At 43.3% G+C, this 14,978-nt stretch overlaps 1 protein-coding gene across 3 annotated transcripts in view; it reads left to right on the top strand.

Annotated features, from left to right (window-relative positions):
* Window positions 1-14,139, top strand: part of HGS (hepatocyte growth factor-regulated tyrosine kinase substrate) — a 30,878-nt gene extending 16,739 nt beyond the window's left edge. For 2 of the 3 annotated variants that reach the window (XM_056549929.1, XM_056549927.1), the window contains exons 11-21: window positions 1,847-1,942; window positions 2,026-2,064; window positions 2,151-2,297; window positions 3,674-3,887; window positions 3,976-4,148; window positions 6,670-6,810; window positions 6,907-7,084; window positions 7,299-7,426; window positions 8,295-8,405; window positions 8,509-8,604; window positions 11,896-14,139. In XM_056549929.1, the coding sequence (XP_056405904.1) occupies window positions 1,847-1,942; window positions 2,026-2,064; window positions 2,151-2,297; window positions 3,674-3,887; window positions 3,976-4,148; window positions 6,670-6,810; window positions 6,907-7,084; window positions 7,299-7,426; window positions 8,295-8,405; window positions 8,509-8,604; window positions 11,896-11,997 (1,425 nt within the window). In that variant the 3' untranslated portion in view covers window positions 11,998-14,139. The remainder of the gene's footprint in view (window positions 1-1,846; window positions 1,943-2,025; window positions 2,065-2,150; window positions 2,298-3,673; window positions 3,888-3,975; window positions 4,149-6,669; window positions 6,811-6,906; window positions 7,085-7,298; window positions 7,427-8,294; window positions 8,406-8,508; window positions 8,605-11,895) is intronic. The other variant, XM_056549928.1, reaches the window with a different exon arrangement.
* Window positions 14,140-14,978: the final 839 nt, after the last annotated feature.

Raw genomic sequence — 14,978 nt, 5'->3', positions numbered from 1 at the left:
CCACAGGTGTCTGGGAATACTGCAAGTTGTAGATTTGCAACAGGTGGAGGCACCTTGGTTGGGAAACACTGGCCTGAAGAATTTAGAAATCTGTTTAATTTTGAATTTAAAAAAAATGTTTTCCACCGGAGTACCCCTTTAAGTCTATGGGTCAGCGGGACAAAGATAGCTGTGAGCCAAGGAGTAAAACCGCATGCTTATCCCTGCTCATTCTCTTTGTCGGTTAGGGCAGTGTTTCCCAACCAGTGTGCCTCCAGCTGTTGCAGAACTACAACTCCCAGCAGGCCCGGACAGCCAAAGGCTGTCCGGGCCTGCTGGGAGTTGTAGTTCTGCAACAGCTGGAGGCACACTGGTTGGGAAACACTGGGTTAGGGTCTCGGCACCGAGACTCCGAACAATGAAAACTTTTGCCATAGCTTAATTTTTTTTTTATTTTTTTTTTTGTGCCCACTTAAATTTTATGGTGATGATGAAAATATCATCAGCCTACAGCAGTGTTTCCAAACTAGGGTGCCCCCAGCTGTTGCAAAACTACAGCTCCTAGCTTGCCCAGACAGCCTACATCTGTCTGGGAATGCTGCATGTTATCGTCTTGCAACAGGTGGAGGCACCTTGTTTGGGAAACACTGGCCTGGAGAGTGGGGGTGATGCTGATGCCCCCCTCACCCCTCACCCCTCACACACACAATCTCTGCCCATGCACGGAGCTGTGTCGACGACTGTGCAAAGCGGTGGTCAACATGCCCCCTCTGTTAATCACTATGGAAGAGCCAGAGATACACGAGTACAACGCTTTGGCTCTCCCATAGAGATGAATGCAGGACACCCGCCGATCCCCGCTTCGCCCAAGAGGAGAGCTGAAGCGCTGTGCTGAGACCATCTGCGATATGACATTTATCCCTATCCTGTGCATAGGGGATACATTTTACTTAAAGGGGTACTCCGGTGGAAAACAACCTATGCCAGAAACTTAAACAGATTTGTAAATTACTTCTATTAAAAAAAAATCTTTATCCTTCCAGTACTTATTAGCAGCTGTATATTACAGAGAAAGTGCTTTTGTTTTTGGATTTTTTTTTTTCTTTGTCTTTTCCACATTGCTCTCTGCTGACACCTCTGTCTGTATCAGGAACTGTCCAGAGCAGCATATGTCTGCTATGGGGAATGGCTCCTGTTCTGGACAGTTCCTGATACAGACAGAGGTGTCAGCCGAGAGCACTGTGGTCAGAAAAAAAAAGAAATCCAAAGAGAAAAGAACTTTCTCTGTAGTGTATAGCAGCTAATATGTACTGGAAGGATAAAGATTTTTTAATAGAAGTCATTTACAAATGTGTTTAACTTTCTGGCACCAGTTGATTAAAAAAAAAGTTTTCCACTGGAGTACCCCTTTAATACAATTTACCGTTCCTAAATTTTCTTTAAAGGGGTTATCCAGGAAAAAACTATTTTTTTTTATATATCAACTGGCTGCAGAAAGTTAAACAGATTTGTAAATTACTTCTATTAAAAAATCTTAATCCTTTCAGTACTTATGAGCTTCTGAAGTTTAGGTTGTTCTTTTCTGTCTAAATCCTCTCTGACACCTGTCTCGGGAACCGCCCAGTTTAGAAGAGGTTTGCTATGGGGATTTGCTTCTAAACTGGGCGTTTCCCGAGACACGTGTCATCAGAGAGCACTTAGACAGAAAAGAACAACCTTAACTTCAGAAGCTCATAAGTACTGAAAGGATTCAGATTTTTTAATAGAAGTAATTTACAAATCTGTTTATCTTTTTGGAACCAGTTGATTTATATAAAAAAGTTTTTTTCCTGGCTAACCCCTTTAAAATGTCTATTTTTATTTTCAGAGGCAGAAAACCACCTACGGCGTGTATCCAAAAGCAGAGCCCACCCCCGTCACCTCCTCAGCCCCACCAGCCAGTACTCTGTACTCTTCTGTTGTGGTGAGTTCTAGATCCTAAAATACAAAGAGAATAAAATCCGCGCCCCTATGGGAGTCCTTATAGGTTTCCTTTCTTGTTCCCAGAATTCATCTGCACCTTTTGCTGAAGAGATCGATCCAGAGGTAAGAAAAAAGCTGGAAAAATAACCAGATGCAGTAATATTTAGGTTTGGGTTTAACGTCTCCTCTCTGCCCGTTTTTCTGTTCAGCTGGCCCGATACCTGAACCGAAATTATTGGGAGAAAAAACAGGAAGAAGTCCGGAAAAGTCCGACTCCTTCCGCCCCTGTGCCGATGAGTGATCCGGTGGTGCAGGTGGCCGAGGTGCCTCCCGTCAGCATGGTGAATGTGATGGAGGTATAAACCCTGTTTCTCATTTGTATCTATATACAGTGTTTCCCAACCAGGGTGCCTTCAGCTGTTGTAAAACTACAACTCCCAGCATGCCCGGACATCCTTAAGCATTACCTTGGCGTCGGTGTAAAGGGGGTTTCCCAATTAATTTCAGAAATTTTACATAAATGAATATAATCTAAGCCAGTGTTTCCCAACCAGGGTGCCTTCAGCTGTTGGGAAACACTGGCAACTACAACTCCCAGCATGCCCAGCTGGGAAATACTAGTGTATTTTTGTATTGTTCCCTAATCCTAGGCACAAGCCCAACAACAAGGCATTATGATGTCAGACACCAGCGTATGTAAAGGAGTTCTGTTGGCTGTCCGGGCATGCTGGGAGTTGTTTTGCAACAGCTGGGGGCACCCTGGTTGGGAAAGAGTGCCCTATTGCTGGGCTCACATCACTGTTTCCCAACCAGGGTGTGCCCAGCTGTTGCAAAACAACAACTCCCAGCATGCCCGGACAGCTGACGGAACTTATTTACATAAACTGGTGCTTGCCCTACTAATGTTAGTGCCCCATTGCTGGGCTCACACCACTAACAGGCGGGCAGACACCAGTGTATGTAGATGAGTTCTGTTCACTGTCCGGGCATGCTGGGAGTAGTAGTTTTGCAACAGCTGCAGGTCTACAGTTTGGAGGCCACTGTGCTAGGTTATTACATAGATGCTTTAATATGATGAGTTAATCTGCTAGGAGAGGACATAGCTGCTTGTAACCAAATGCCATCCAGGCATGCTGGGAGTAGTAGTTTTGAAGCAGCTGGAGGCACCCTGGTTAAGAAACTGCTGTATTGTATTGATCCAGCAATTGGGCACTGACATTATAAGGGCAGATACCAGGGTGCCTCCAGCTGTCGCAAAACTACAACTCCCAGCATGCCTGGACAGCCTTCGGCTGTCCAAGCATGCTGGGAGTTGTAGTTTTGCAACAGCTGGAGGTCTACAGTTTGGAGGCCCCAGTGCTAGGTTATTACATAGATGCTTTAATCTGATGAGTTAATCTGCTAGGGGAGGATATAGCTGCTTGTAACCAAATGCCATCCAGGCATGCTGGGAGTTGTAGTTTTGAAACCGCTGGAGGTCTACAGTTTGGAGGCCCCTGTGCTAGGTTATTACATAGATGCTTTAATCTGATGAGTTAATCTGCTAGAGGAGAACATAGCTGCTTGTAACCAAATGCCATCCAGGCATGCTGGGAGTTGTAGTTTGGCTACAGCTGGAGGCACCCTGGATGGGAAACAGTGATGTGAGTCCAGCAATGAGGCACTGACATTATTAGGGCAGACGCCAGTGTATGTGAGCGAGTTCCGGACTGACCCGACTTCTTTCTTCCAGCAGCAATACCAGAATGGGGAATCTGAGGAGAATCACGAGCAGTTCCTGAAGGCCCTCCAGAACGCGGTCACCACCTTCGTAAACCGCATGAAGAGCAACCACATGCGCGGCCGCAGCATCACGAATGATTCCGCAGTCCTGTCGCTGTTCCAGTCCATTAACAACATGCACCCGCAGCTTCTGGAGCTGCTCAACCAGCTGGACGAGAGGCGACGTACGTATCACCGACAGCTCCCGCTTTAGGTCTCCCGCTGTGTCATAATAAAATCCAGGCGCTCATAACGTATAACCGTTCTCTGCAGTGTACTACGAAGGTCTGCAGGACAAGCTGGCGCAGATCAGGGATGCCCGCGGAGCGCTGAATGCTCTGAGGGAGGAGCACAGGGAAAAACTGCGACAGGCCGCCGAGGAAGCCGAGCGACAGCGGCAAATTCAACTGGCACAGAAGCTTGGGATTATGAGACAAAAGAAGCAGGTACGTGCGCAATTGTCAGTTGACCTTATTTACTAAGAGTGTTGTGTAGGTTTCTTTGTGGGTTTTAAGTCCCTACAATTTCTTTTCCACGGTATTTACTAAGGTTTCCCTACATTTTCCACTTTTCCCTACACTTTGCTTTATTTTACACCTGCTCTGATCTGTCGGGTTTTCCTCAGCTGAAATCCACCACATTTTCTGTGGAAACCTTAGTAAATATGTTGGGTTTTTGTGAAAATGTCGGGAACGCGCCCCTTTTCAGAGACCACGCCCCGTTTTCGGGTTTTCTTAGGTCAATGGAGTGTTAGTTGTTTTTTTTTTTCAATTCTGGCGCAATTTCTGGCACAAAATCTGGCGCAGACAGAATTTCTGGTGCACAACCCGACAAAACATGTCGGCTTTGCAATAGTAAATGAGGGTCAATATTTTGACACCCATTGGTTGAGAAATCTTGTGCTGCCTAAACAGGGAATTATTATTATTTTTGATATATATTTGGCCGCCAAATTGTGAGCTAAGTACCTCACTTTTATTTATTTTTTTATTTTGTGCACTATAGCTGTATAGCAGTTCATGTTTTATCTGTATCTTAGTGCTAGCAGTGTGCTGCTGTATTCTCCTGTTGCTGTGTGTATATGTATATATATATATATATATATATATATATATATATATATATATATATATATATATATATATATATATATATATATATCTCTCTCTATTTATACATTTTATTTTATTTATTTGAAAACTTGAGCCACATAAACAGGAACTGTAGCAAACACACACACGTGTGTGTGTGTGTGTGTGTGTGTGTGTGTATATATATACCGTATTTATCAGGGTATACCACGCACCGGCCTATAACATGCACCCTCATTTTACCAAGGATATTTGGGTTAAAAAAAGTTTTTTACCCAAATATCCATGGTAAAATGAGGGTGCGTGTGTGCGCGTGTATACCCCGATACACCCCCAGGAAAGGCAGGGGGAGAGAGGCCGTCGCTGCCCGCTTCTCTCCCCCTGCCTTTCCTGGGGTCTAGAGCCCTGCTGCCGGCCATTCTCTCCCCCTGACTATCGGTGCCGGCGCCCCATTGCCGGTGCCGATAGCCAGGGGGAGAGAAGCGGCGCCGACAGCCAGGGGGAGAGAAGGGGCAGCGGCACCCATTGCCAGCGCCGCTGCCCCGTTGCCTCCCCCCATCCCCGGTGGCATAATTATGCAGCGCATAGCAACGACGCCGGGGACGCACGCCGGAGGCCTGCAGCAGCGCGGACCCGACCCAGGTAATTATGCCACCGGGGATGCGGGGAGGCAACGGGGCAGCGGCGCCGGCAATGGGTGCCGCTGCCCCTTCTCTACCCCTGGCTGTCGGCGCCGCTTCTCTCCCCCTGGCTATCGGCGCCGGCAATGGGGCGTCGGTACCGATAGTCAGGGGGAGAGAAGCAGGCAGCGACGGCCTCTCTCCCCCTGCCTTTCCTGGGGGTGTATCGGCGTATAACACGCACATAGACTTTAGGCTAAAAATTTTAGCCTAAAAAGTGCGTGTTATACGCCGATAAATATGGTGTGTATGTATATGTATATATTTTTTTATAATATACTTTTATTATTTTATATATAATTTTATTATATATTAATATATATATATAGTTATTATTATATATATTATTAAAATATATATATAATAAAATTATATATGTTTGTATTATTATTTATAATTTTTTTGATAAATATATAATTTGATTATAATATATATATATATATATATATATATATATATATAATTATTTATTTGAAATCTTGAGCCGCATAAACAGGAAATGTAACATATGTAATTTTATTTTATATTGTATTATTATTTACTTTTAATTTATATATAATTTATTATATTAAGTATATTTTATAATATTATATATATTTTATTATGTGTGTGTGTATATAATATATATATATATATATATATATATAATATAAATATATATTCTTTGTGAATGGAGCAGTGTAATGCACATGTGAACACTTCTTCCCTTCAGTCCTGTAGAGTTGGCTATGGTGGCACTCTACCACCACACCTGGGGCACTCTGTGACCACTCTTCTCTGCATCGGAGACCCCTGGTTTCCTGTAGATGGATTATACACGCCGGACCAGCTCCTTTAAGGCCCGGAGGGGTCTCTCATCCAGGTGTCACCACAGAGGGTGACAGTCCTAGAGTAGTCCAGAGGGGACTGGTATACTTACGTGTGGTATAAATTCTGTAGCCAAGAATTTCCAATAAGCTGGCACCGTGCAGTCACATGATGGTGGATTATTGTGATTTTATTGTATTTTTTAACACAGAACTGATATGGGTCTTATTGGCAAACAGTTTTTATATATATATATATATATATATTTTATGCATGCAGTGATTATGTGATTATTTAGGCAGCTGCTATGCCCAGGCTAGGAGACTAAGAAGTGACGCTATTAACTACTGTTTTGGGATGGTTAAGAAATTATACATGTATTCTTGTAGGAATATTTGGAGATGCAGCGGCAACTGGCTATCCAGCGCCTGCAAGAACAAGAAAAAGAGAGACAGATGAGGTTGGAGCAGCAGAAGCAGACCATCCAGATGAGAGCCCAGATGCCGGCGTTCCAGCTCCCCTATGCGCAGGTTTGTCGCTCTTTCTGAAATAAATGTTTTTTTTTTTTAAGGCTGTATGAGACGTAGTTACCATAAAGTTTTAACTCTCACTTGCCTGTCCTGCAGCTGCAGTCCCTGCCGTCATCTGGTGGTGTCATGTACCCACCCTCAGGTCCTAATGCTTATTCCGGTACGTTTAGTCCTTCTGGGTCAGTGGAGGGGTCCCCTATGCATGGAGTGTACATGAATCAAGCTGGACAGCCAACGTCCGCTCCCTACGCTGGGATGCCCGTGCCTGGTACCGGTGAGTACACTTAGTATGCAGAGATGGTTATGCATTCATATAGTTAGGTGTTTCCCAAACAAGGTGCCTCCAGCTGTGGCAAAACTACAACTCCCAGCATGCCCGGACAGCCAACGGCTGTCCGGGCATGCTGGGAGTTGTAGTTTTACCACAGCTGGAGGCACCCTGGTACAATCATGTATCCATGTACAATGTCTGTATGGTTTATCTTTAGATCCCGGCATGGTCAATGCCTACATGTATCCACCAGGATCGGCTCCAGCAGCTCAGCAGGGCCAACCTGTGCCAACTACCAACCCAGCATACACCTCTTACCAGCCCACCCCTACACAGCCCTACCAAGTAAGTAGTTCCTGTAATGAGCCACTACTATGGCCTTTCTCACCCCCCCCCCTTTTTTTTTTTATTGGTTGGGGTCTGAGTGTTCAGACCCCGACCATAGACCAGAACAAGCAAGGAGAGAAGAGGAGCATAGCCGTGCGGTCCTCTCCCTGCTCTGTCTATGAGACCTGACCCGTCCAGGTCACGTGACAGAGTCGGGAGAGAACACGCTAAGCGGGGGGCTTCTCCCGACTCGTTCGTGTGATCGCTCGGGGTCGACACGTCACTTCTTTTCAGTGCTGATTTTTTTTTCAGATTTGATTTTGCAATTCCCCATTGAAGTAAATGGGTTTAGGAAACCACTCGTCTTTTGGAGTTGATTTTGTGCTGCATTTTCAACACTGTTTCTAAACATTCAACATCCATTGGTGCTTGGAAGCAGGTTTTGTTTCAGGGCTTTTTTTTTTAATTTTATTTATTTATTTATTTATTTATTTTTTTAATTTTTATTTATTAATAAAAAAAATATTTAATGATTTTTTTATTTTTTTTATAATTTCCTTTATCTAATTTTATTTTATTTTAGTATTATTTTATTTTAATATATTTATTTTAATTTTTTATTTATTTTAATATATATATATTTTTTTATAATTTTATTTACTAATTATTTTATTTATTTATTTTTTTATTTTATTTTAATTTATTTTAGTTATTAATTTAATTTATTTTTATTATTTTTATTTTATAATTTTATTTTATTTCATTTATTTATTCATATATTTTATTTATTTATGTTTATTATTAACACTGTGTGTGTTCACCCCATACCTTTTTTATAATGTGGATTATATTAAGAATTCATAATTAGTTTTCTTACATTTTACAGACTGTGGCCTCACAAAGCCTCCCCTCCATGTCCCAGAATCCTCCAGCCAGTGGAATGACGTACATGGGTGCGCAGTCTGTTCCCATGGGTTATCAGCCTTACAATATGCAGGTCAGTGATTTATTTAAATACTCAATGAAGGAATATAAAAAAGGCATGTTCAGTAGAATTTATCCTTTGTAGACAAATCTGTGTTTTTTTCTTTCTTTCATAGAATCTCATGACTAGCCTCCCTGGACAAGACCCAGCAATGAGTAACATGCCCTCACAGCAGACTTTTATCCCTGGACAACAACCTATGTATCAACCTGTAAGTACCAAGTGATCCAGCAGGGCTGTAGAATCCAGGATTAGAGAAACATAGCTCCTTTCTTTCAGAAACAGCGCCACCCTTGTGCTCAGTTTATGTGCGGTATTGCTGTTCAGTGCTATTGAAGTGAATGGAGTTGTAATACCACACACAACCCGAAGACAGGTGTGGCGCTGTTTTTGGAAGAAAGCAGCTTTGTTTTTCTATTTCCTTTAAAGGGGTACTCCAGCCCTAGACATCTTATCCCCTATCCAAAGGATAGGGGATAAGATGTCTGATCGCAGGGGTCCGGCCGCTGGGGACCCCCGCTGTCTCTCATACAGCACCCCCTATCATCAGTCTCATGGAGCGAAGATCGCTCCGTGTCTGATGACTCACGATCACGGGGCCGAAGTATCGTGATGTCGCGGCTCTGCCCCCCCCTCGTGATGTCACACCCCGGCCCCTCTATGCAAGCCTATGGGAGGAGCGGTCATCACGCCCCCTCCCATAGGCTTGAATTTAGGGGGCAGAGCGTGACGTCACGAGGCGGCGGGACCCCGCTAACTGACGTTTGGATTGGGGATAAGATTTAAGGTGTGTAGGGACTTGTCTTTATCACTAACAATTTGACCCAGATTGATCAGTCTGTCTGGTTTTCCCTTATTAACCAGTCATAGGTCACTTACGATGTGAGAAATAAAAGCCGAGCTATGATTGGTTTCTATGGGGAAACCAGGCTGATAAATCTGGGCCTGTGTGTGGATGAGCAGCAGAACTGTGTATGTAGGTATTTACAGCAGAGCTATATGTAATGTGTGTGTGTGTGTGTGTGTGTGTGTGTGTGTGTGTGTGTAGCAGTGCTGTGTGTTTATAATAGGCATGCTGCAGATCTGTGTGTATGATATGCATGCTGCAGAGCTGTGTATGTAGGTAGGTGCAGCAGAGCTATATATAATGTATGTGCAACAGTGTAGTGTGTGTATGATATGCATGCTGCAGAGCTGTGTATGTAGGTAGGTGCAGCAGAGCTATATATAATGTATGTGCAACAGTGTAGTGTGTGTATGATATGCATGCTGCAGAGCTGTGTATGTAGGTAGGTGCAGCAGAGCTATATATAATGTATGTGCAACAGTGTAGTGTGTGTATGATATGCATGCTGCAGAGCTGTGTATGTAGGTAGGTGCAGCAGAGCTATATATAATGTATGTGCAGAAGTGTTGTGTGTGTATGATATGCATGCTGCAGAGCTGTGTATGTAGGTAGGTGCAGCAGAGCTATGTATAATGTATGTGCAGAAGTGTTGTGTGTGTGTGTATGATATGCATGCTGCAGAGTGGTGCATATATGTAGGTGTATCAGAGCTATATGTAATGTATGTTCAGCAGAGCTGTATATATATGTAGGTGTATCAGAGCTATATGTAATGTATGTTCAGCAGAGCTGTGTATATATGTAGGTGTATCAGAGCTATATGTAATGTATGTTCAGCAGAGCTGTGTATATATGTAGGTGTATCAGAGCTATATGTAATGTATGTTCAGCAGAGCTGTGTATATATGTAGGTGTATCAGAGCTATATGTAATGTATGTTCAGCAGTGCTGTGTATATATGTAGGTGTATCAGAGCTATATGTAATGTATGTTCAGCAGAGCTGTGTATATATGTAGGTGTATCAGAGCTATATGTAATGTATGTTCAGCAGAGCTGTGTATATATGTATGTTCAGCAGAGCTGTGTATATATGTAGGTGTATCAGAGCTATATGTAATGTATGTTCAGCAGAGCTGTGTATATATGTAGGTGTATCAGAGCTATATGTAATGTATGTTCAGCAGAGCTGTGTATATATGTAGGTGTATCAGAGCTATATGTAATGTATGTACAGCAGAGCTGTGTATATATGTAGGTGTATCAGAGCTATATGTAATGTATGTTCAGCAGAGCTGTGTATATATGTAGGTCTATCAGAGCTATAAGTAATGTATGTTTAACAGAGCTGTGTATATATGTAGGTGTATCAGAGCTATATGTAATGTATGTTCAGCAGAGCAGTGTATATGTAGGTGTATCAGAGCTATATGTAATGTATGTTCAACAGAGCTGTGTATATATGTAGGTGTATCAGAGCTATATGTAATGTATGTTCAGCAGAGCTGTGTATATATGTAGGTGTATCAGAGCTATATGTAATGTATGTTCAGCAGAGCTGTGTATATACGTAGGTGTATCAGAGCTATATGTAATGTATGTTCAGCAGTGCTGTGTATATATGTAGGTGTATCAGAGCTACATGTAATGTATGTTCAGCAGTGCTGTGTATATATGTAGGTGTATCAGAGCTATATGTAATGTATGTTCAGCAGAGCTCTGTATATATGTAGGTGTATCAGAGCTATATGTAATGTATGTTCAGCAGAGCTGTGTATATATGTAGGTGTATCAGAGCTATATGTAATGTATGTTCAGCAGAGCTCTGTATATATGTAGGTGTATCAGAGCTATATGTAATGTATGTTCAGCAGTGCTGTGTATATATGTAGGTGTATCAGAGCTATATGTAATGTATGTGCAGCAGTACTGTGTGTTTGTTGTATTTGTGCTGCAGAGCTGTGTATATATGTAGGTGTATCAGAGCTATATGTAATGTATGTTCAGCAGAGCTGTGTATATATGTAGGTGTATCAGAGCTATATGTAATGTATGTTCAGCAGAGCTGTATATATATGTAGGTGTATCAGAGCTATATGTAATGTATGTTCAGCAGAGCTGTGTATATATGTAGGTGTATCAGAGCTATATGTAATGTATGTTCAGCAGAGCTGTGTATATATGTAGGTGTATCAGAGCTATATGTAATGTATGTTCAGCAGAGCTGTGTATATATGTAGGTGTATCAGAGCTATATGTAATGTATGTTCAGCAGAGCTGTGTATATATGTAGGTGTATCAGAGCTATAAGTAATGTATGTTCAGCAGAGCTGTGTATATATGTAGGTGTATCAGAGCTATATGTAATGTATGTTCAGCAGAGCTGTGTATATATGTATGTTCAGCAGAGCTGTGTATATATGTAGGTGTATCAGAGCTATATGTAATGTATGTTCAGCAGAGCTGTGTATATATGTATGTTCAGCAGTGCTGTGTGTTTATTGTATTCGTGCTGCAGAGCCATTTAATAGGACTAGAAAATAGATACGTAAATGAAGGCAAATCATCACTACATCTTTCTGTTTATTTGCGTGAAGCAGGTAAGTTCCCAGGGGCGCACTTGATAATTTTCTGTATTTTTCCGTTTATTTTTGTAGATGCCAGTCGGCGCTGGTCAGCAGCAGCCTCCACAGCAGCAGGCGGCACACGGTCAGCAGGTGCAAGGCGGAAGCGAAGCCCAGTTAATCTCCTTCGATTGACGCACTGTTGGTTCACTTATCCTGCCCCCTGCTGGCGATTCCTACCGCCATGTGTAGCATGCATACTTTGCCAGTACTGCTGCAGTAAAACACTACATTTATCTACCTGCCATTTTCAGTGTCTGCCTAGCTTTACCTCCTGCCGGCTCTCACACCCATCATCATGCTGCTGCTCTCGACTAACATTGTAAACTATTTGTAGCTTCTCTTTGTCTTACAATTGCTTTATATTGTCACTGTCTCTTACCGTGCACTTTACCTGCAATGCATTCTCCCCATGGAGGAGCCACCGGCGTCCATGCATAGCACAGACAACCATTAATATGAAAATGATCCATCAGCAGGTTTTTAGGGATCCCACCCCCCAGTTGATCGGATAGTTGGCAGGGCAGTACTGAGCCCCTTTTATTAAAAAATAAATAAATAAATAATGATCAAGTCTTCTAATAATAATTTCAGTAAATCCCTTCTTCTCCTAGATTCCTCTGACACTGAAGTGATCTGCTCACGTACTATAGGACCATTGTGCATTGGGGGGGGATACATATTAGTAAATTTAAAAAGCCGGAGGCATTAAAAGTGACAAGTCAAAAGTTTTGATGTGTCTCTAGGACAGGGTTTCCCAACCAGGGTGCCTCCAGCTGTTGATGTACTACAACTCACAGCATGTCCGGACAGCCTTTGGTTGGGAAACACACGTTTCTAGGACAGTGTTTCACAACCAGGGTGCCTCCAGCTGTTGAAAAACTATAACTCACAGCATGTCTGGACAGCCTTCGGTTATGAAACACATGTATCTAGGACAGTTTCCCAACCAGGGCGCCTCCAGCTGTTGCAAAACTACAACTCCCAGAATGCCCGGACAGCCTTTGGTTGGGAAACGCATGTTTCTAGGACAGTGTTTCACAACCAGGGTGCCTCCAGCTGTTGCAAAACTACAACTCCCAACATGCCCAGACAGCCTTCGGTTGGGAAACACATGTCTCTAGAACAGGGTTTTCCAACCAGGGTGCCTCCAGCTGTTGCAAAACTAAAACTCCCAGCATGACTAGACAGCCTTCGGTTGGGAAACACATGTCTCTAGAACAGGGTTTTCCAACCAGGGTGCCTCCAGCTGTTGCAAAACTAAAACTCCCAGCATGACCAGACGGCCTTCGGTTGGGAAACACATGTCTGGGTGCCCCCAGCTGTTGAAAAACTACAACTCCCAGCATGCTGGAAATTTTAGTTTTTCAACAGCTGGAGGCACCCTGGTTGGCAAACACTGCTCTAGGTATTTAATGTTGCTCAGACATGTCAAAAGTTAAGATCCCATAGGGTCTCGGTCCTGAAACCGCTGCGACCGTGAGTTATAGGTTGGTAAAGTGTGCGGTGGTGTGCTTCCCGCGGCCGGCCGCCCCCCCGCAAATCTGACCTTCTTGCTCCATAGATTTATGCAGGTAAATGGTTGGATTTGATTGACAACCAAGGAGCGAGGTGCACCCTGCCATGCGCTTCACCCGGCTGGATCGCAACGGATCTCAGGACTAAGACAACCCTGTAAGATAACAGAATGAAACATGACCGGAACACTTTATGAAAAATATTAGTTAGAATACCCCTTTATATTTTCAATTTATGATGGTCCTGAGAAATAAAGTAGTTATCATTGATTTTAGATTTCTTGTCAGTCATCTCATTTAAAGGAACACTACAACACTTCATACATTCCACCTCTGCCTAGAACAGTGTTTCCCAACCAGGGTGCCTCCAGCTGTTGCAAAACGACAACTCCCAGCATGCCCGGACAGCCGAAGGCTGTCCGGGCATGCTGGGAGTTGTCGTTTTGCAACAGCTGGAGGTGCCCTGGTTGGGATACACTGGCCTATTCAACTTAGACTTTAGGCTCACTGTCCCTTTAAGCCAATTGATGAATAGATATGGCAAACAGTATGTTCCCTCTTATAAGTCCCTTACATGGCAGTGGAGGTGTTCGTTTCGGACCCAGGTATGTTCTCGGGGGTGACCCCCGACGTGTTTTGCTGCTTTTTGTGCTTGTAAACTGTGAAGGTCCGGGCCAGCTGTTCTAGCCCGTGCACCGCAGAATTCTTGCTTGTAGTAATCCATTGGTTTAGTGACAATAAAACATGTATGAAACTAGAATTTATCTCACTATTTACCTACAAAAAGATTTAAGACTGTCAAGACTGAACCTAAAATGAATACTTTTTCGTTTTTGTTTTATTTTGGGCTATTAGAGGATAATGTAGTGGTTCTTGTGTATTCCTTGTGCTTACCTGTTTTAGCAAATATGGCAGGCATGGGATAGGCTTCATTTGGAATGTAAATCCATCACTAATTTGGTTCTGTAATGTTGCCTACATACACCTCCATCTGTCCAGAGAGAGTGCTGTGGGTTAGTACCGCCATTGTTGTCCTAGGCCTAGGTACTGAAATCTCTAGCACTCCCGGCCTCTAGTGATTTTACCTGCGGCCACTAGAGGCCGGGAACATCTCATCCTCTGGGAAGCAGAGAGTGAGTGACGTGTTATGCGTGAACTAAACGTAAAGATGCTCCCGGCATTTAGCGGCTGCAGGAAGAAGCGGCCAAGAACAGGAGAAGATGGTGGTGACTGTGGGAGGGCCAAGAAGTTATGTGGGTTGTTTTTATTTATTTATTTTATTTTATTTAAACATGGTTCTACCTACAGGGGACAAGCTACATATGGGGTGGGGATTCCATATACAGAGGGTGAATACCTGCAGGGTTATCCTTTATTAGTGGGGGGGGGGGGGCGCGTTTACAGGGGGTCCCGTATTTAGGGTGTAAACTTGCTACAGGGGACAAGCTACCTACACCTACAGGGGATCCCATATACAGGGGGCAGGCTACCTACAGGGGGGGATCCCATATACAGGAGACAAACTACCTACAGGGGGGGATCCCATATACAGGAGACAAACTACCTACAGGGGGGGATCCCATATACAGGAGACAAACT

Source organism: Hyla sarda, chromosome 13 (genome assembly GCF_029499605.1).
Source record: "Hyla sarda isolate aHylSar1 chromosome 13, aHylSar1.hap1, whole genome shotgun sequence".
NCBI lineage: Eukaryota > Metazoa > Chordata > Amphibia > Anura > Hylidae > Hyla > Hyla sarda.
This window is presented reverse-complemented; position numbering and strand designations above follow the sequence as displayed.